Source organism: Nerophis lumbriciformis, linkage group LG08 (assembly GCF_033978685.3).
Source record: "Nerophis lumbriciformis linkage group LG08, RoL_Nlum_v2.1, whole genome shotgun sequence".
In the NCBI taxonomy this organism is placed as follows: domain Eukaryota; kingdom Metazoa; phylum Chordata; class Actinopteri; order Syngnathiformes; family Syngnathidae; genus Nerophis; species Nerophis lumbriciformis.
The window spans coordinates 39,905,256-39,927,631 of record NC_084555.2 but is presented as its reverse complement, the minus strand read 5'-3'; the positions used below and the strand labels follow the sequence as shown (position 1 = coordinate 39,927,631).

The 22,376-nt window shown below is 40.7% G+C and overlaps 3 protein-coding genes across 6 annotated transcripts in view; 2 read left to right on the top strand and 1 right to left on the bottom strand.

Moving 5' to 3' along the window:
• The window catches only part of LOC133611796 (KATNB1-like protein 1), a 157,876-nt gene extending 157,498 nt beyond the window's left edge, over positions 1–378 (top strand). For all 4 annotated transcript variants that reach the window (XM_061968927.2, XM_061968929.2, XM_061968931.2 and 1 more), the window contains 2 exons: positions 81–174; positions 239–378. In XM_061968927.2, the coding sequence (XP_061824911.1) occupies positions 81–174; positions 239–271 (127 nt within the window). In that variant the 3' untranslated portion in view covers positions 272–378. The remainder of the gene's footprint in view (positions 1–80; positions 175–238) is intronic.
• LOC133611797 (fibrinogen-like protein 1-like protein) lies at positions 237–11,855 on the top strand. Its single transcript, XM_061968932.2, has 4 exons — positions 237–307; positions 816–873; positions 951–1,102; positions 10,640–11,855. The coding sequence occupies exons 3-4, from the start codon at positions 955–957 to the stop codon at positions 11,320–11,322; spliced, it is 831 nt and encodes a 276-aa protein (XP_061824916.1). The 5' UTR covers positions 237–307; positions 816–873; positions 951–954; the 3' UTR covers positions 11,323–11,855.
• A 378-nt stretch (positions 11,856–12,233) lies between these two features.
• Positions 12,234–22,376, bottom strand: part of chrm5a (cholinergic receptor, muscarinic 5a) — a 45,120-nt gene continuing 34,977 nt past the window's right edge. The window contains exon 2 of the mRNA XM_061968926.2: positions 12,234–15,889. Within this exon, the coding sequence (XP_061824910.2) occupies positions 14,290–15,846 (1,557 nt within the window). The 5' untranslated portion in view covers positions 15,847–15,889 and the 3' untranslated portion in view covers positions 12,234–14,289. The remainder of the gene's footprint in view (positions 15,890–22,376) is intronic.

Below are 22,376 nucleotides of genomic sequence, written 5' to 3'. Positions count from 1 at the left end.
ACCCTGAACAGGATAAGCGGTGGAAAATGAATCAATGAATGAAGCGATGTTTTAATCAAGCTATATTTCAACTGTTGCAGAAACTTCCAGGTCTTTAATCAGCGGTTGTTGGACTTATGGCATCAGGAGCCTCAACTGAAATTTTTGCTTGGAGCTGCTGGAGAAATGGCAAAGGTCAGTGATTACTGTATGACCATTTTAAAAATTTAGCTGAAGATAAATATTATTTTTCTTACAGGCCGTTGAGTCATTCCTGTCTCAACGTACTTGACATCCAGGAAGAGTGAAAATACAGCCATCCTTTGAGGTTCTGACAATGTGCAATATAAACTTGATAGTGAGAAAATAATGTCTCGTAAAAACTGAGCTCTAGTGGATTTATCATTCTGTTGTCTGAGTTATGTCCCATCAAGTACATTTTACAGTGTTTGTTTTGCTTTATTGCAGTGTGCATTAAAGTTGTATGTACTTTCTTAGTTGGGTACAGAAGAACTGATTATTTATTTTTGTATGTCACCTGCAATACGTCTGAACTGAGCTCCTAGTTATTATTAGCTGCTGAACCTTTATGGGTCAATCTCAGCCGGACTTCAGCCTTATTGCCTCTTGAGGAGGTTAGAGTTAGACAGAGAGAGATTCCTTTCACCTCTCACACATGGTTTTATCTGACTTGACAGATAAGAGGAAGGTTTGGCATCTGCCATTGTGATGTGAAGCTGAGGCTGAAGTCCAGTTGGAATTGTAAAAGATGAGCCAGTCATAGAACAGCCTTGTTTGTACGCCTACTTTTGATTTGTGCTTGATTAAATCTTCAGCGTGGGAGAAGATTAGCTGGGTTTGTACAGTGTAACCCGTCTGCGGACCCAAAAAGAGGTGAGCCCTTTTTTACTGTGGAATAGGGTTGGAGTGTCACTTACTGTACACTTCATGCAGCTAAAACTTCTCTGCAGGACAATGATGGTATTTGAATTATGGCTAAGGCAAGGTGTGCTTGTGCTCATGCTGAGTCTACATGGAGTCAACATGGAGCACCTCCAAGCTGAGAACTTGCATCTCCTACCTCTTGATCAGCACAATGTGGTCCTGAACCAGGGAATGAGAGGTATGTTTGTGTGAACGACTTGAACTTGCCTATCAAATGTCTTTGCAGGGTAATAAGTGAGTGAAAACACATAGAAGCTAAAGGCATGACATGAATATGTAAGCAAAATAAATGTTTTTTTTCTTCTATTTACCAACAGTGTAAATGAAGTCTTGTATAGAATGTTTCTCCCCTATCTTTTGCTTTTTTAACTTTGCCTATCGTTCACAATCATGTCTTTTTTTAATTATTATTATTATTTTAATGATGATACAAAACTTTGCAAGATGCGGCTGATTGGAGTCACCGTTGTAGCCTTCAAAGCCCTCTAAAACAACTTTTAAATATTTTGATCATTTTTAGCAGTACCGAGTGTGGCGTGACTTGACCATGTAAATGTGGAACTTTGAGCCAAACCATGCCGAAATAAATAGATTGCTTACCCAAATCAACTGGAAACGTCCCCAGCCAGCTTGGCCAAACCACTGTCTGTCGAGTGAGTCGCTATAACACTGATCATGATACAAGCACATCATCGTACAACTACAGTAGATATGCTGTCGAGCTGGCTGTGTACAAACAAAACATGAAATAATACTTTACAGATATTGTAATATGATTGTTCATGTTTTTCAGTCAATACAGATTGGTGTATTATCACATTTTGTTGTGCATTACAAACTCAAAAGCTATTTAGTTGTTGACGTAGTAGCGAGCTTACCGCTTGCCGTAACTAGCTTACGGCTAATACCGCAGCAAGGCAATGAATTGTTACGCTAGCAAAGCAGTTCCTCAATGTTGCTACAGCTTGGTTATTATACAGATTACTGAACGTGAATGAAGAATTGTTGGCGGTTTTTAAATGCATTTTTAAAGCGATTTAGAGGTAGAATGGATTGGGCCCATTAGCTGCATTGCTACCCACTGAAAACAAGCCAATTATTGCAAGTTAGAGTGCATAAAAAACTTTTGTCTTTTTTTGTACCATCAGGATTGAGAACGATAGGCGAAACTTTTTTTTAAAAGTACAGTTCCCCTTTAAACGCTTTATTTGTGACTTTATCAGTTAGATCAGCTGTGATATGTGGGATGGTCAAATTCCACTGTTTGGGCCCGGAATGACTATACTGACTCATAGATGACCTGTGATATAATTTGTGTATCTTGGTAAGTTGTTGTAATATACTGGCGCAAGATCAAGGTTTCACTGTTTTCCCAAACAAAATTGTGCCAAATTTGCAACAGAGTTGTCAGCCCACATTTAAAAGAGGGGGTTGTATTAAATACTTCAAATAGGTCATTATCTTTACATTCAGTACCTAACAATACAACAAGTATATTGCCTTCTGATCCCATGTTAAAATGCTAATATGACATCTATTATATTTAAAATTGGGTGAAGTACAGGAATATATACTCAGACACAAATACAGGGTGACTAAAAGAAACAAAACAATAAAATGTTATTAAATCCTACAAATGAACATGTTCCTGCTTTTTGTAAATGACCTTAAACTTCAGTCTGTGTATGATCATTCCTCAAAGTTTAAGTTATCTTGGTCTCTGCATAAAAGTCATATTTTTGGTCCAAAATATGCTCCAAATAAGGCAAACTTGCATATGTTGCGCAAAATTGTCTATTGCTCGAACTTTAGAATCTAGGTTTTGCACAGTCCAATACTCTCTGTACTCTGTACCGTATTTTTCGGACTGTAAGTTGCAGTTTTATTTCATAGTTTGGGAGGGGGTGCGACTTATACTCAGGAGCGACTTATGTGTGAAATTATTAACACATTACCCTAAAATATCGAATAATATTATTTAACTCATTCACGTAAGAGACTAGACGTATAAGATTTCATGGGATTTAGCGATTAGGAGTGACAGATTGTTTGGTAAACGTATAGCATGTTCTATATGTTATAGTTATTTGAATGACTCTTACCATAATATGTTACGTTAACATACCAGGTACGTTCTCAGTTGGTTATTTATGCCTCATGTAACGTACACTTATTCAGCCTGTTGTTTACTATTCTTTATTTATTTTAAATTGCCTTTCAAATGTCTATTCTTGGTGTTGGGTTTTATCAAATCAATTTCCCCCAAAAATGCGACATATACTGCAGTGCGACTTATATATGTTTTTTTCCTTCTTTATTATGCATTTTCGGCAGGTGCGACTTATACTCCGGTGCGACTTATACTCCGAAAAATACGATACTTCTGAACCCAGTCAAAAATTCTGCTTTTTGATGGAGCATGAGGACACCAAAACTTTCTCCAAAAATGTGCTTGCACCACGCTGAATGATTCGTAGGAGACATAGGACTTCATGCAAAATGTATTTTCTTTGGTTGACCAAGACTTGTTGGGAAAGACTACAGTCTTGTTCCAATATTTCATGCACAAAGTTGGTTGGTTGTTTGGTTGGTAGAAGTTTATTTCGAACATGTATACAATTTCAATAAGGTACATCACACATTATAATTTTTCTTTACAACAAAAAAAGTCGACTTGTACAGTATACGGAGTAAAAAAAATTAACATGTCTCTGGATTGTCAGGTAGCGTTGGTGACGAACCCCAAGATGCCGAGATGGCAGGCTTGTTGCAGTAAAACATGACTTTTAATGTAAAAAATAAAATGCAGGAAAACAGGAATCAGGAACCAGGAAACAGGCAAACTGGGAACAGCTAACAGGAACCAGCATACACGAAACAGCAAACAAGAGACGAGGAACCAGGGAGAACTGAAGATAGCAAACAGTCCACAGCATACAATACTCCAGCACTGACTGGAGGGTGAGGCAGGTATAAATAGTAGCCTGATTGGCAATTGCCACCAGGTGTGCCAGATTGCCAATCAGGTACAGGTGAAGGAAACAATCGCTCAGGGAGACGTGCAGGAAAAGGAACCAAAATAAGAGCGCTGACAGGAAATAAAACACAAACAGAGGAAAAACCAAAACATAACAAAACTGTCAGTGACAAGCATGACATGGATGTTCTCATTTATCCTATTCATTGTATTCTCAGGGCATTCAATCGATTGGATCGACTGTTCAGTTTGTCTTAGAAGACATTTCACCTCTCATCCAATTAGTCTTCACCGGTTCGCACCCATTGATTGGTCAGATCTAGTCTTAGATTGGGTGTTTGTTTAGTGGTCGTTTCTCAGCGATCGTTCTGCCACACAATACCACTCAATACCTCAAACTTCAACAACTGTCGTTGGCATTGACAGTAGGATTGCTCTTTTGCATCAGTTGTTTTTCTCACTACGATAGGGAGTAACTATTCATGCCCAGGCACACCCTCATGTCTTCCAAGACAAATTAAACAGCCCAGTTGCGATTGATTGTATGCCCTGAGAATTTTGATTAGCATATTTATTCAAGGATTTGTATGGAGTTTTTTGTATCACCCTGCCCCTGGATACTTTGCCATTGTTTTTCTCTTTTTACTGGAGGACATTCAGACAGGATGTTGTGCGCCACTGCCACAGCCCCTTTTAGTGTGCTGTTGTTTGCCTAATTTTCACTAGTTAGCATCCATCAGGCACAATACATTAAAACAACGTTGAGAACTCGTTGAATTAGGTCTTGAAGTTGAGCAACTCAAACATAACATTGAAACAACATGCTTTTTGACGACATTTAATCAATGTTGGGTTCTGGTGTTGACTTGACCATTGAAATTTGGTCTTTTCCCAACCAATATTCGACAACACAAATACAACGTTGAAACAACATTCTTTTTGACGACCTTTACTCAATGTCAGGTTGTGACGTTGATTTGACCATTGAAATTTGGTCATTTACCAACCAACAACGTGGATCCAACCTTGAACATCAGCGTTGCCTTTACAAATACAACTATTTTACAATGTTGTTTCAAAGTCAGTTTTAAAGGACGTATATGTACATTCAACATTGTATCAATGTCTTGTGCATGCTGGGCAGGGCTCTTGTACAGTACATGGACAAAATAACAGTAATAACACCGGCCTTTTTGCAGTTTATGTATACAATAATATCATATGTTTAAAGCATTTACAAAATAAAATATGTACTATAGTTCATGTGAATTTTTTTTATTTTATTTAAAAATTAATTTATTTAACTAAGGTGTAATTTATTCAACCTGTATTTTAAAATTGTATTTAAATAAATCATAGGTAATACCATAGTAATACTATACTGATATAATACTATCACGGGCAACTTTTCTACAGAGATAGTTAAACACTACTTTTTTGAGAATTTAATGTATGCACACACTTGAAGGAGCTGTTTGCAACCTTAAACATCTGCCGAGAGAAAACTTACTTTCCAAAGTGTTGTAAGCATTAAACTCTACCCTCTTCCGGCTTTGAGCACGTACACTATATGATAGCGATTTGGCAAACATTAGCTAAAGTCATCATTGAATACATATTCAATGATAACAACAACATGACTGCAATTTGTTAGTTGCTTCTCTTGGACTGCTATTTTGTAGTGTGTGTGGACGAGACAGCGGTGAGTGACAAGCATGAACGCTACAGTAATTCCTCAGGCAGACGAGCAACTGTTATTCAATTTACAGTCGTCCCTCGTTTATCGCTGTTAATTGGTTCCAGACTTAACTAGAATAAATTAATTTCCACAAAGTAGGAATCATTCATTTTAGATCAAATATTTTCATAACTAGAGCAAAAAAGCTGTTTACTACCTTTTAAAATGTTTTTCAACAATTTTAGAACCCTCTAAACATAAAATAACATACTTTAGTCACATTTACTTTTTTTTAATCCAATATACAAACCCTGTTTTCATATGAGTTGGGAAATTGTGTTAGATGTAAATATAAACAGAATACTATGATTTGCAAATCATTTTCAACCCATATTCAGTTGAATATGCCACAAGGACAACATATTTGATGTTCAAACTGATAGACATTTTTTTTTTTTTTGCAAATAATCATTAACTTTAGAATTTGATGCCAGCAACACATGACAAATAAGTTGGGAAAGGTGGCAATAAATACTGATAAAGTTAAGGAATGCTCATCAAACACTTATTTGGAACATCCCACAGGTGTGCAGGCTAATTGGGAACAGGTGGGTGCCATGATCGGATATAAAAGTAGATTCCATGAAATGCTCAGTCATTCACAAACAAGGATGGGGCGAGGGTTACCACTTTGTCAACAAATGCGTGAGCAAATTGTTGAACAGTTTAAGAAAAACCTTTCTCAACCAGCTATTGCAAGGAATTTAGGGATTTCACCATCTACGGTCCGTAATATCATCAAAGGGTTCAGAGAATCTGGAGAAATCGCTGCACGTAAGCAGCTAAGCCCGCGACCTTCGATCCCTCAGGCTGTACTGCATCAACAAGCGACATCAGTGTGTAAAGGATATCACCACATGGGCTCAGGAACACTTCAGAAACCCACTGTCAGTAACTACAGTTGGTCGCTACATCTGTAAGTGCAAGTTAAAACTCTCCTACACAAGGCGAAAACCGTTTATTAACAACACCCAGAAACGCCGTCGGCTTCGCTGGGCCTGAGCTCATCAAAGATGGACCGATACAAAGTAGAAAAGTGTTCTGTGGTCTGACGAGTCCACATTTCAAATATTTTTTGGAAAATGTGGACGTCGTGTCCTCCGGACCAAAGAGGAAAAGAACCATCCGGATTGTTATAGGCGCAAAGTTGAAAAGCCAGCATCTGTGATGGTATGGGGGTGTATTAGTGCCCAAGACATGGGTAACTTACACATCTGTGAAGGCTCCATTAATGCTGAAAGGTACATACAGGTTTTGGAGCAACATATGTTGCCATCCAAGCAATGTTACCATGGACGCCCCTGCTTATTTCAGCAAGACAATGCCAAGCCACGTGTTACATCAATGTGGCTTCATAGTAAAAGAGTGCGGGTTCTAGACTGGCCTGCCTGTAGTCCAGACCTGTCTCCCATTGAAAATGTGTGGCGCATTATGAAGCCTAAAATACCACAACTGAGACCCCCGGACTGTTGAACAACATAAGCTGTACATCAAGCAAGAATGGGAAAGAATTCCACCTGAGAAGCTTACAAAATGTGTCTCCTCAGTTCCCAAACGTTTACTGAGTGTTGTTAAAAGGAAAGGCCATGTAACACAGTGGTGAACATGCCCTTTCCCAACTACTTTGGCACGTGTTGCAGCCATAAAATTCTAAGTTAATTATTATTTGCAAAGAAAAAATAAAGTTTATGAGTTTGAACATCAAATATCTTGTCTTTGTAGTGCATTCAATTGAATATGGGTTGAAAAGGATTTGCAAATCATTGTATTCTGTTTATATTTACATCTAACACAATTTCCCAACTCATATGGAAACGGGATTTGTAATAATGCTTCCTGACTCAGTGTGCGTACCACCAATCCCCTCCAGCCGCCCCCTGGAACTCCAGCTTGACTCAATTCTGAAAGTAGTTGTCATTGTCTTGGTCCTTTGTGGTGAATTTCTGGTTGTCGTGCAGGTAGTTCTCTGTGTTGGTGGTGGCCACGATGCTGAACAGTGCCCTCTGATTGGTTTGGTCTCATCTAATGGCCAGTACTACTCTAGTATTGATAGTTTTACTGCATTTAGAAAAGTATGTGCTTAAAAATGCTTTATAAAGGGAAAACATTTTATAGAATTTGCTTTACAGTTTTTTCCAACACATTTCAAATGTTCACACAGTTAACAAAGTCTACACACAGTAAGCAAAATCACTGTGCAGGTTTGCCTGATATTAGGCATAGACTCTGCTTCACAGTTTTTTGCGAAATATTACACACGATGCTTTACACACACCTTCCCATCTTGCACATGTGATGTGGATGAGATACTATGGCCTGATCCAGCTAGACGGGCAGGTGATGATTGGAATCAGTAACTGAGGCTTTTGAGTACGTTTTTTCATAGAATTGCTGATGCCTAAGTCTGCACATGTAGCTTATACTCTATGCCAGTGATTTTCAACCTTTTTTGAGCCGGGGCACACTTTTTACATTTACAAAATCCTGCGGCACACCACCAAACAAAATGACACTCTAACACAGTATATAATACATATAGTTAATAATATAGTTGCTAAATGTATTTATACTCACCTAGTGTGAAACTTGGGCCTGAGCAGCTAATTTACAATGGCTTTACAAGCGTGCAGTATTAATGTTTCTGCCACAGTGTGGGACTTTTTTGTCTACAAGTTCAGCAACAAGATAGCTAGCTTTGAGGGCTGTCTCATTTACCTTTGTGGTTTTTCTCAGAAAAGTTGCCTGTTTCTCATTGTTTGTACGCAAGCGTACAAAATAGTCCATCGGCTTGTTTTGAACGGAAGGGTGTTTCGTTTGGAGATGGCATTTAAGCTTGCTTGGCACCATGGCGCTATTGGATAGCTTCACACACCAAGCACAGCGGAGTCGGTGCTGTCGCATCCCCGGTGAAAGTAAATCCAAATGGGAGGGACGGCGTGGCGCAGTGGAAGAGTGGCCGTGCGCGACCCGAGGGTCCCTGGTTCAATCCCCACCTAGTACCAACCTCGTCATGTCCGTTGTGTCCTGAGCAAGACACTTCACCCTTGCTCCTGATGGGTGCTGGTTAGCGCCTTGCATGGCAGCTCCCTCCATCAGTGTGTGAATGTGTGTGTGAATGGGTAAATGTGGAAGTAGTGTCAAAGCGCTTTGAGTAGCTTGAAGGTAGAAAAGCGCTATACAAGTACAACCCATTTATCATTATTTATTTATAAATGAAAGATAGCTTTCGCTGTATTGCCTCGAGCTCACCGTCTTGTCTTTTTTATTTTGTCGACCAGTCATACTAGGGCCTTCATCTGGGTCAGAATTTTGTCCAGCCCCCTGTTCAGCATTTGCATTTTCCCTTCTCAAAAACTTCTCCGTCACTGTCACTTGCTCGCCTCCTCTTGCTGCAATCCCAAACTGTCACTGTCACGTGTCGCACAGCGCTAACTCGATTGTCTTTACAAGTATTTATTGCCCCCTGCTGTCACCTACTGAAATAGAAGAGTATTACATTATCTGCTGCACTTTATTATAGCACAGACACCCGACAATGGTTAATTAGAAGATATTAAATAATTTCCCACGACACACCTGACGATCTCTCTCGGCACACTGGTTGAAAATCACTGCTCTATGCTGTCATTTTTATTTAGCTCCAGATTTTTTTTAAAACCTTTTTATTTGTCTCAGATTTTAATTTGTACCGCATGTCATTTTTGACTACTGTGATATGTTACTATGTCCTGGGCATGACGTTAAAGTGCATCCGGCAGTGGCGGCTCCTCTATGGGGTCTTGGGGCACTAGGAGGTCAACCCCTTTACTACTGTTACCCCAGGTGGCCCTTGGCAAAGGCCTAGTACCTGACTGGCCCCTACCCAGGGATACGGTGAAGACCTCAACGGCGGAGCAGGCGGAAGACGGTAGATTTAAGAACTACCACAATGGTTGCGATGGCGGAGAAGGCTGCAGCAGAAAAGGGTCCCCAGTCGTCTTGGACTCCATGCCACTGGACCCTGACTCGATTCTGTCAAGGATCGTGTGGTGACTGTCTGTGCACCAGTCTCCCCACGTTAAACAAAGTCATGCACAGGCATCCTCCATAAAGAGATACACCCCTACCAGGAGGATCGTCATACTCATTCGAGTGACCGCCGATGATGATGATGATGATGATGATGATGATGATATGTTACTTAACCTAACTGTGGTAAAAATAAATATTTTCAGTTTGCAGCATCATTGTTGAGCAGTTCTTGAAAAGATTACAGGATATTTTTACTTTCTCTTTAGGTCCTTACGTGTAGGCCCACTTCAAAGTAAACAATGATGATTGCTATGGATTTGCCAATATATTTTGTCAAGTTGTAGTAATCATCACATATGCTAAAAAGGTCGGGCAAAATGCCCCGAACATGTGATTTCTTATATTAAAATAGTTTTTTTTTACAAGTGTTCTGGGTAAGTCACTCCAATCGTGTCTTATCATTTGAAGGCTCTGTGAGTGAGATGGAAAAAAACTGCATTTTTACAAATGCTTGCTTTATTTTGATGAATGGGCATATGTTTTGACCAAAGTGTGTCATTTTGCAAATAATCTAGGAATTAAGAAAATTGAATGTGGTGTTTGGGAAAGTGTGTATATATTTTGAAAAAAGACACACAGTTAGTAGAATTGTGTGTAAGCAAATGGAAAAAATGGAAAAAAAATAGGCGATGTGGTGAAGCCGCAATATTTGAAGTGCGATGTAGCACGGGACGACTGTGATTGGTAATTGTGAACATCATTTTCTAAAAAATATGTTTCTTTTAAACCACTAATTGTAACCGGCAATGTTCTTGTTATATTTTCTGTTTTGAATATTGCAACTTTTGAAAAAGTTACCCCTTTAAATGGGATTCCTTCACAAAAATGTACAATCTTTCTTTAAAAAGTTGATGTATTTGTTACATGTGTGTTATGTTCGGACGATGTACCACGGTGTAAGAAATGAAGATCTCTGATTGTCCCCACAGTGCTGCCAAGGGACTGTCATGAAATGCTGGTGACCTCTTCAGGTATTGCCAGAGATGGGGTCTACCTAATCCAACCTCGGGACACCCCCATTGTGGCGTACTGTGCCATGCAGGAGGGCGGCTGGACCATTGTGCAGCACATCACCGTCAACAGCAGCGTCAGTTTTGACCGCGTCTGGGCTGACTACAAGCACGGCTTCGGGGACATCACAGGAGATCACTGGCTCGGAAACGAATACCTTCATCAGCTCACAGGAGGCCCGGGGCACTACACACTTGGAGTCAAACTAGTGGACCGAGATGCCGTCACAAAGATGGGAGAGTACGACCCTTTTCTGGTGGAGGATGAATCATCGGCATACAGGCTGAGGCTGGGGTTGTTCCAGGGCACAGCTGTGGACGCCCTCACCTTGGACACGGAGAACTACCTGCACGACAACCAGAAATTCACCACAAAGGACCGAGACAACGATAACTACTTCCAGAACTGTGCCAAGCTGGAGTTCCAGGGGGTGGCTGGAGGGGGTTGGTGGTACGACGCATGCGCGGGTGCCAATCTGAACCGCAGGAATGTCATCTACTGGCAAAAAGACTGCAACAAGGAGCGGCTGTGCAAGTATGCATGGATGATGGTCAGACCCTCACACACTCCTAAAGTTGTTCACAGTAAAGACGAGCTATAAGGACACTTTCCATCAAGGGTAAACTAGCGACACAAGCGTCAACTCCTAATAGATGATAAAAACACATTTATTTAGAAAAACATGATTGAACATGATCAAGATATACAGAAAATGACAACAATGTTTTGCCTGTACATAAATGTACATTGCAAAGTGTAGGCTCCCAGAATTTCACCAAAATACTTGGTAACGTGTTTGGCCACAATACTTCAAAATGTTCTAGATGATAATGAAAGCATAGAAAAACTAGAACATTTCAGTAATCCAGTACTAAAATAAAATATACTGAGGAACAGTTGTCAAAGTGTGAAACCAGCCTCCCCTGGGAGGCGCCAGAGGACCATCAACAGGCACAGCAGCTTGAGAACACTATTTGGGTGGTGTTTTTAAAATTGCCTTGAAATGTATATACTGTAAGGTTAATGGGAGGAAATCATGTTTTACCATCTTTTACAGCCTAGCTGGACAAAACAAGATATTCAGAACAGCAGCAATATTAGCTACAACATACTTGCCAACCTTGAGACCTCCGATTTCGGGAGGTGGGGGCGTGGGGGTGGGACGGGGGCGTGGTTGTTGCCGGGGGCGTGGTTAAGAGGGGAGGAGTATATTGACAGCTAGAATTCACCAAGTCAAGTATTTCATATATATATATATATATATATATCCTGAAAATATGCAAACAAAACTGTGTTTAGATAATTGATACTTCAAACTTGCATAAATAAATCTTAAGGAATATAACATAACTTGGCTTCTGAGCGCTTCAAAATGTAATGAATAAAATGCTAAAGTTGTTGATAAGCAAGCAATTATTTTAATAATTAAATATGGTCATTTTAAATTAATTATATGGTCATTTTAAATTAATTATTATGATAATTAAAATTAATTATTTCAAATATGTTTATTTTAATGTATAATTCTATGGCTGGATGTATTAAGGAGTCAGAAAAAATACAAATAAAAACACAATTAATTTAGATGTTTTTAGCAAAATATAGTAAAAATGTATTTAGTTTTTTTTGTAATTAATAAATATATTTATTTTTAGGTGAGATAAACATAAGAATACAATTTATCTCTAGTCTGGATGATTTAGTTCTTGTCACCCTGTTGTTCTCCCGTCATAAAAAAAGGCTGTCCTCACTCAGGTCTGCATGGAGCTGGAGGCCACGCCCCCTCCAGCTCCGGCTGAAAATCGGGAGATTTTCGGGAGAATATTTGTCCCGGGAGGTTTTCGGGAGAGGCGCTGAATTTCAGGAGTCTACCGAAAAATTCGGGAGGGTTGGCAAGTATGAGCTACAATATAACATATACAGCCAGTGTACAGTACAGTATACAAAGAAATATATTAGGGGAGGCTACAACTGTTTCACACTTTAAAAAAAACCTAAACTATACTACTCCCTTTGTTGACATTTCTTCCTATAACTGACTTGTATTTGGCTTGGCTAAAAAAAAATGCTGGACAGGCTGGACTTCAGTCATAAGGTTTTAATTCCTAAAACGTGTATAGTATCTTCGCTGTCCAATGCAAAGTATGTATCTCCATTTGTCTATGACTAAAAAAATAAATAAAAATGAGTTTAAAATACAAATGTCTTATCATTAGACAAAGTTCAATGATACTTAGAAGCCCATAAATGACAATAGAAAAAATTTGACACGTGTGATAAGACTTGAAATTACAGTCCTGTCTAAGTAGCTTTTAGAGCCATTCTTAGCCCTTTAAAATATAACAGAAACAATGCCAAATTGAATCTTAGCATTTTTAGTTAAAGGTGCCACCTATTTTTCCAACAATACTAAATAAATATCAAATATATATATATATGGAAATGGTTTGCTCAAAATCTAGCCTTGAAGCTGGAATTTAGACTGTTTAAAAATACTTTTAGTAAGCCTAGTTTGATAACACGCTGTTTTGTGCCCGCAGCTTTAATGCCAATAAGCAGTGTTTGTAGTGTGTGGCTACAAGAAGCGCGACTGTACTCGTTATCCACTTCATATATTACATACAACAACGTCTAATTAACTGGGACACAAACAATAGCAACATTAGCATATGTTAGCTACAGTGTTACCATCACAGTTACATACATGGCATCACAATGGTAGCTTAGCATAATCATTGAAGAAAAACAAAATGATGAAACTTCCGTTGGTAGCTGACTGATATTTGCTCTTGGCTTTATTTCAAGATGTGTAGTGAAGCCGCTTATGTTGTATTTGCTTTTTACAAAACTGTCCTCCGTGAAGTAGACGTATTGACAGGACAAGCTCATCTAGTTAAGGCGGGTCAGAAGTGAGATCATACACATTAGGGAGGAGGTTTTCCCTTCATCAGTGTGTCATGAAAACCCAGAATTTCTAAACAAGCTTGAGGGGACTTGTTACTTTTTACATCATAAAAAGTAGATTTTGCATAACAGATGACCTTTAAAGGGTAAACATGTCTGTGACATTTTGTGCAGCCCGTAAAATTTGTTTATTGCGAGTAATCACGACCGAAATAATTTACATTTCATACTAAATTATGCACTGAGATTATAAACATAGTCCAGTGTGGAATAATGTTGGTTGTTTATGTCAGTTTGTGCATGCAAGAATCAACCTTCTTTTTACCTCCACCAGGAGGTTATGTATTTGCTAGGGTTAGTTTCTCTGTTTGTTAGTTAGTTAGCAACATAGCTCAAAAGGTTATGGGCAGATTTTGATGATCCGTTCAGGAAATGTCAGAATGGGATAAGAGCCAAGTGATTAGATTTTGGGGGTGATCCGGATCACTGTCTGGATTCAAGATTTTATTTTCTCGAGATAGGGCCTGGCAGAGGTCTGCACTCTCTGAGTGTGTTTTCGTGTTAACATGTTTTAAAGCTAATCACAACCACACAAAAAGTGATGATTGAGCAGTAATGGACATACTGCGCAGTGTCAGAAGATTATTTACACTTTCTAAATAGTTCAAGTAAGTTTGGTGCCAACCATTGGGTTTTGTCCGTACCAGTAGAGTTTCTCCTCAACCCTTTTCTTCTTCCAATGGCAGAGTAGAAGCATGCGGAAGGTCTTTTGGAAAGTCTTGTTACAGAGGGCGTAGCACATGGGGTTGACGGTGCTGTTGACATAGCACAGCCAGTAGCCCAGGTGCCACAAGGAGAGCGGAATGCAGTCGGAGCAGAAGGTGGAAATGAGCACCATGATGTTGTAGGGCGTCCATGTTAGGATGAAGGCCAGCAGTATAGCGCTAAGAGTCTGAGCTGCCTTCCTCTCTTTGATCAGCACCATCCTCTTCCTCTTGGTCATGTGGTTCTTCAGCGTGGCGTCCATTGGCTTGGACACCGATGGAGCATTCATGGACTCTGCTGAGGAGAAAGTGGCTTTAGTGTCGCGGTTTTTGCTCTGGTGCATCGGCAGAGTGTCTTTGGTAGCCGGCTTGAACTTGTACGACATGCACTTGCCGCTCTTCTGAGAGTTGCTTTTGGGGGGCGTTTGGAAGAAGCTGTCCTCGTCGTAGCTGCTGAGCTGCTCGCTCTCGTTTCCTGCAGCGCTCTTGCTGTCCTCGCAGACGCGGTTCCCGAACGGAGGCTGCGAGGCCCCAGGAGACACAGACCTGTCTTCGTCTTCCGAGGAGGCATAGCTGTTGTAGGTGGTCAGCTGACCAGCTTTGGACCACTCCTCATTGGTGAAGGCGGTGGACTTGGCAGCATTGCTCTTGCTTGAGGAAGACCACGAGGCTTGGTTGCGGTCATGCGATGTAGATCTTAGTTTACAGCTAAAACACGATTGGATAATTCTAGGCTGAGTGACGTCAGGCTCTGTGGTCTGGTTTGCTCCCTGAAGCTCTGCTAAATCTTTGGTCCTTTTTTCTGTTTCTTTGTAGATCCGACAGTAGAGGATGGTCATGACTGACACGGGGATGTAAAACGCTGCTATCGCCGTTCCGAAGGTTATTATGGGCTCTGAGAAGAACTGAATCTGACATTGTCTCTCAGGGACAGTTCTTTTTCCAACAAAGTATTGCCAGCAAAGAATAGGCGGAGCCCACAGAACAAGAGACACCAGCCAAGCCAAACCAATCATGATGCCAGCCCGTTTGGGAGTCCGTTTGGCTCTGTAGGTCAGAGGCCTCGTGATTGAAAAGTATCTGTCAAAACTGATCACCAGCAGGTTCATGACTGAGGCGTTACTAGCCACGTAGTCTACAGCCAACCACAAGTCACAGGAGAGGTTCCCCAAGGCCCAGTAACCCATCAGAATGTAGGAGGTGTACAAGTTCATGGAGAAGACGCCAATGATGAGGTCTGCAGCAGCAAGACTTAGCAGGTAGTAATTGTTCACCGTCTTCAGCTGGCTGTTGACTTTAAAGGAGAGCATCACTAGGACGTTGCCCACTATGGTGATCAGGCTGACTATGGCGGACACGGTCGCTATGGTGATCACTTCCCAAAGACTATGAGTGACCAGTTGGATGTCTTTAGTACTGGTGTTCACTGTGGCATTTAGTGCACGCTCCCCATCCATGTTTTTGTTCTTAGTGACGTCTCATGACTGCATGATGCATTTCCTGTAACGATAAAGAAGAATCAGATTACCTTTATTTAAGGATGGCTACCAAATTATTTACTTTTATAGGCACAGACCGAATTCTGTCGGTACTACCGGATATCGATTACTTAAAATCAAGCGATGTCATATGTTGATACTTTTGTTGCATGTGACGTCACTTCCCTTTGCAGACTAAACACCAGCTCTAACACTTGGTGAGTAAATAAGCATTTAAACAGCATTTAAAGTGGACTTGGGCAAACTGCCTCTAGGTAATGTTACAATTTTTCATGCCAACAAAGCAATTATGTCTGATAGAAAATGCTCTAACATACAGTAAAGCTCCGCTTTTCAAAATGTGCTAGCTTGATGCTAATTTACATTGACTATTCCATATACATGCTGTTAATTAGCATTAGCAATTTTACATGGCGAGTTCAACACCTGCAAATTTGTTAATGAAAACTACAACTAAGATTCATGTTCTAATCAAATGGTAGGTGTGTAGCAAGTACATAGTTACAGTATAAACATTTTGTAGGGTGCAACACAAAGTTAGACTTTCAGCTTAATGGCAACACAACGTAGTCTATACACTACTGCCGTCTAACGTCTTGGAATAGCAACTGCATGCAAAGTATACTATATAATGTTTGCAAATGTGACTCAATCAAACGGTGCTGAAGCTAAGCTGTAGTCTGTTTTCATTCGAGAAGTTGTAAGAACACAACAAAGTGGCGATGAGGATGGGATTGACACGTAAATGAGAGTCCACGGCTGCATGGATGGTCGCAAGTGACGCGGAGCCAGAAGAGAGGCAAACAGTGGAATACTTTACTCGTGAGTGACAGCTATGACTAAAAAGCTAACAGCTGACGGGCAGTGTAGGGACTAACGCGTTACAAAGTGTGTGTGGGTGGGTGTGTGGTGCGGGGGGGAGGGGCGTGGCGTGTCTGTGTTTACTAACAATACATCATGGCGGAGCAGAAGTCGAGTTTCTTAACATGGAGATATTATCACTACTTTTCTTTTCTCGAGCACAAAGAAAAGAACATTTTAGTTAAATGTAAGTTTTGTCTTGGATCAAAGATCCTATCTACTGCCCAAAACAGCAATTCAAATCTGCTGAAACAGCTACAAAAGCAACATGCTTCGACGACTAAGCTAGTAAAGAGAGACACACTTCACCACCCACTAAGCAACAGCAGCTGGATTTTAACGGCGGGACTGCTAACCAGGACAACATTGATAGAGCCATTGCAGCGTATGTGCTAGAAGACATGCAGGCTATTTCTACAGTGGAGTCACCCGATTTCAGGCTGCTGGACACAGTGGAAAGTGAGCACATAAACATGGAAAGCGAGCTAAAGAAAACACTCCAAACTCTGCCTCTGCTCATCATTCAGCACTGAAGGTACACACTCTGTCAATTCTCTTATATACACTTTCATTCTAGACTTCTAGAGTGTTTGATTATCACATCACTCTAAATGTATAGACTATAAAGTTCACAAACATAAAGAGGTATCCTAGTGGGCCAGGCCAATCTTTCCTTGTCTCTAAACTAAAACTGGGGAAATGCATAGAGTGTTCTGGGCTTCAGTACAGTGTTGAGCTCCTGAAGACATGATTTTATTTCACAATTCCTTGAAAGAAAAAAGGCCTGGTTAGGTGTGTGTATAGCAGTATGTGTGCTGTATATAGTGACATGACATATAATCATGTCATGTGTGTCTTCCTTGGGTGAAGCCAGGTTTACAGCTATGTTGTGACATGTTGTTATGTGGTTTGTTACTTATGTATGTTATGTTGCAGCTATTTAAAATAGTTTTGTCAATTTGTTCTGGCCCAAAATAAATTGGCCCTTTGAAACATATCTTTGTCTTTGTGTGTTGTATGCAGACCACATTGCTTAGCAGAGATCAGTGATGCAAATGCATGCCAAGTTGATCAACAGATTGTATTATTCTCCAGTGCAATAACAGTACTGAAATGAAGGCTAAAAGGGCATTAATGGGAGCCTTAAAAAAAAGAAAGAAAAAGAAGTAACTAAATAGTTAGTTTTCACAGTAATGCATTACTTTTTGGTGTAAGTAACTGAGTTAGTAACTGAGTTACTTTTGAAATAAAGTAACTAGTAACTGTTACTGGTTTTCAGTAATTAACCCAACACTGCTGACAGGTGACAGCACTTGCCACGGGTGAAGTAAGTGAAACTACGTCACTCTGTCAATTATTAGAAAGATCGAAAAGTTTGACAATGAAAATGAAGATTGGGAGTCTTATATTGAAATAATTGAATTGTATTTCGCTGCCAATGAGGCACGTGATGATAAGAAAGTTCCAACTCTCCTCAGCTTAGTCGGTGCAAAAACATACCACCTTTTAAGGAATTTATTAGCCGACAAAAAGCCTGCAACACAGACATTTGTAACAATTGTAAGGGCATAAAAAGAGCACCTGAGCCCAAAGCCCCTTGCAATATCAGAAATGTTTTGTTTTCATAACAGAAATCAGACTAAATATGAGAGCATTTCTGATTATGTGGCTGAACTCCGCAAGCTGTCTCAATTTTGTGACTTTGGAACAAGACTTTTTGATGCATTACGTGACAGACTAGTATGTGGCATGCACTGTAAAGGCACACAAAAAAGGCTTCTGTCACACTGGATGAGGCAATGGCTATAGCTGTGTCAGTGGAAACAGCAGCTAAAGATGCTTTGGAGCTACAGAAAAAGTCTGTGGTTAACGGTATCAACAAAATGTCAATGAATGAAAATAAATTACATGAAGTGTGCTACAGATGTGGAAAGATTGCTCACCATGCAAATGACTGTTGGTTTAAAGATACAAATTGCAGGAAGTGTAACAAACCTGGCTACATCGAAAAAGTGTGCACACAGAAGACCAGCAGCAAGTATGCACAAAGAGAAACTCCATACAGGAAGATGGTGCATAAAAGAAGGAAGGTACATGAAGTGACTGCATATGAAAGTGAATCAACATCAGAATCAGATGGAGTAAGCTGCCTGAAGTTACACAATATGATTGAGGAAGGAGACAGAAATATTATCTTGTTCACGCCAGAAGATGGAGCTGTACACAGGGTCAGCCTTATCTGTCATCTCCCAATCAGACTACAAGCACTGGTTCCCAAAACTAAGACTGCGAAAAACCTCTGTCCCACTCAAGACCTTGCGGCCCGAATGAAAATTGAAAGTGACTGAGACATACAGAGAAAAAACAATGGATTTAATGTTGTATGTGCTTATAAAAGGAGGGCCCCCACTTTTTGGATGTGAATGGCTAAGGCCTAAGGAATCTCAGACTAGACTGGCGCACCATTAAATCTCTCCGGTTGGCAACATGAGGCCATCATTTAAAAAGTGTCACACAAAGACTGTCACAGCTGCTCAATACAGACAAGGAGGTGTTTTCAGATGGCATTGGTACATTAAAAGGAATAAAGGCAAAATTTGAGTTGGAGGAAGGAGCAACTCCAAAGTTTCATAAAGCCCGCCCAGTGCCATATGCACTGCGTCCAAAGGTGGAAGCAGAACTTCAGAACTTAGTGACATCTGGGATCCTGTCAAAAGTTCAATGGAGTGAATGGGCCAAACCAATTGTCCAAGTAATCAAAAAAGGAAAGGCTGAAGATGTTCGTATATGTGGCGACTTTAAAGTGACCATTAACCCTGTGCTGCGTACTGTGCAGTATCCGCTGCCGTGGATTTACTTTTCCCTTCTTGCATCACTGGCAAGAAGGGAAAAGTTTTCAAAAATGTATTTAGCACAAGCTTATCTGCAAATGGAAGTGGAGGAGCCAGACAGGAAAGTACTTACCATACATGTCTATGAATATTCTCATTCATCCAGGTCATTGTCATCTCAGGGCATTCAATCAATCTGAACTGGACTGTTTGGTTTGTCTTAGAACACGTTTCGCCGTTCATCCTAGTAGGCTTCATCAGTTTGTGCTCATCGACTTAGATTGGTCAGATCTAGTCAAGCGGCTGGTGCCAAAAATCACAAATATTTATACTCCAAAAACCAGGAGGGTGTGCCTGGGGAAGGATGGTTTCGCCCTATCATAGTGTGAAAAACATCTGTTTTGATGCAAACGAGCAATCCTACTGTCAAAGCAACGGCAGTAGTTGAAGTGTAATTTCCTCTCGTTAGCATTGAGGTATTGTGTGGCAGAATGATCGCTGTAGATCGGCTACTACCAGTCCAAAATAGTCGGAATCCCCCACGTAAGCATTCCATTCAGTTGTAAACAAATGGCATTCTGGTCCCTGTTATTTGTTGGATGCTAAATTGCAGAATATGTTAGGAATGGTTGAAAGGACAGTGTTGTATGTGGGAGACAGGTGGTGCCGCAGACCACCTCCTCTTTTTAGGGATGGTTTTTCAACCTTGATATAAATGGCTTCCCTCACTCCTCTTTCGTGCCATCCATCCTCCCTGTCCAGAATCTGTACATTTTTGTTCTCAAAGTAGTGCTGTTTTTCCCTGAGGTGCAAGTAGACTGCTGAGTCTTGGCCTGAAGAGTTTGCCCGTCTATGCTGTGCCATGCATTGGCTTAGTGGTTGTTTTGTTTCCCCAATATATGAATCAGTGCATTCATCATTACACTGGATAACATACACCAGATTGTTTTTGTGGGTCTGGGGTGTCCGGTCTTTAGGATGCACTAGTCTCTTTGCCAGGGTGTTGCCTGGTTTGAAGTGTACCGGGATGTTGTGTTGGTTAAAATTTCTTCTGAATTTCTCAGATAGACCTGATGCATATGGAATGACAATATTTTTGCATCTGTTACCTTTTTCCTCCTTATCCCCTGTGTTCTTGTTATTTCTGGAACTGGATGCACTTTTTACAAACGAGCATCTGAGGTAACCACAGGTTTTCAAGGTTTCCCTCATATGCATATGCTCTTTCTCTCTGGCCTGTGGGCTGGTAGGAACATTATCAGCTCTGTGTTGTAGGGTTCTGATAACGCCCAGTTTGTGTGCCCGTGGGTGGTATGAGTCAAAAAGTAGGTATTGGTCAGTATGTGTGGGTTTTCGGTAAACCCCAACATGGAGGCCCCCGTTGCCATAAAAACTCACAAAGGACTGTTTAAATACAACAGACTTGTTTTTGGCATTTCATCAGCTCCAGCAATGTGGCAGCGAGCGATGGATCAAGTACTTCAAGGATACCCCAGGTACACAGTGTAACCTTGATGACATCATAATAACAGGCAAAGATGACCACAAACACCTGGAGAACCTTGGCACAGTGCTCGCCAAACTAAATGAGTATGGCCTCTGTGCAAAGAAAAACAAATGTGAGTTTTTCAAGCAGGAAATATCCTACTGTGGACACATTATTGACAAGCATGACTTGTATAAATCAAAAGACAAAATAGAAGCCGTACTGCAGGCACCAAAACCAGAAAGTGTGTCACAGCTGAGGTCATATTTGGGCCTTGTTAATTATCATCACGCTGTACCCACTCAACGCCCTGCTGCAGAGCGGATCAAAGTGGAAGTGGTCTAAAGTATGTGACAAAGCGTTTTAGGAGACAAAAAGGTTGATATCATCAGATGAACTGCTCACACATTATGACCCGGAAAAACCCATTGGGCTGGCCTGCGACGCAAGCTCCTATGGTTGTGTTTTATCACGTTATGAGAGATAAATCTGAACCACCAAATGCGTTTGCTTCAAGATCATTGACAAGCGCAGAACCCAATTACGCGCAGATTGACCATGAGGCCCTTAACCTCGTATGGACAATAAAAAGATTCCACCATTACCTCTATGGACAAAGATTTACTCTTGTGACAGACCACCAGCCTCTAGTGTCTATTTTTAGCCCTCAAAAGGGAATCCCTGTAATGTCAGCAACCCGCTTACAATGGTGGGTGACTTTTTTTTAGGAGCCCACTCCTACTATATTGAATATAAAGGAACAAAACAACACTGTAATGCTGATGGTTTGTCACGTCTGCCACTATCAACAAGAAAAGAGGAAAAAGCTTTGCGCCTTTGACCCTGCAGAAATGTTTCAGGCAGAACTCATAAATCAGCTGCCTGTGACAAACAAGGAAATCCAGAGACGTACTAAACATGACCCTGTGTTGTCAAATGTGTATCAAAATAGCAATGCAGGGATGGCCAGCTCATAGAGATGCGAGGTTCACAGTATTCAACAAGACAAGATCAACTTTCTGTGTGTCAAGGAAACCTGCTGTGCGGTTCTCATGTGGTGGTTCCATCGAGACTAAGAGCTAGAGTGTTACAGCCCTTCTACGAAGGCCAGCTTGGCATTGTCAAGATGAAAAGTCTGGCCCGAAGGTATGTCTGGTGGCCAGGAATAGACAGACAGTTAGAAAATCTCACCTAAGACTGTTTGGGATGTCACATAGTTCAGAATGCACCACCACTGGCACCACTTCACCCTTGGGAATGGCCATTGTATGCCTATTTTGCTGGTCCATTTCTAAATGCCTTATTCCTTA

Coding starts and splice junctions, on each gene's coding strand:
- LOC133611797 (XM_061968932.2), top strand. CDS start 955: ATGATGGTATTTGAATTATGGCTAAGGCAAGGTGTGCTTGTGCTCATG. Junction 1,103..10,639: donor CCTGAACCAGGGAATGAGAG/GTATGTTTGTGT, acceptor TTGTCCCCACAG/TGCTGCCAAGGGACTGTCAT.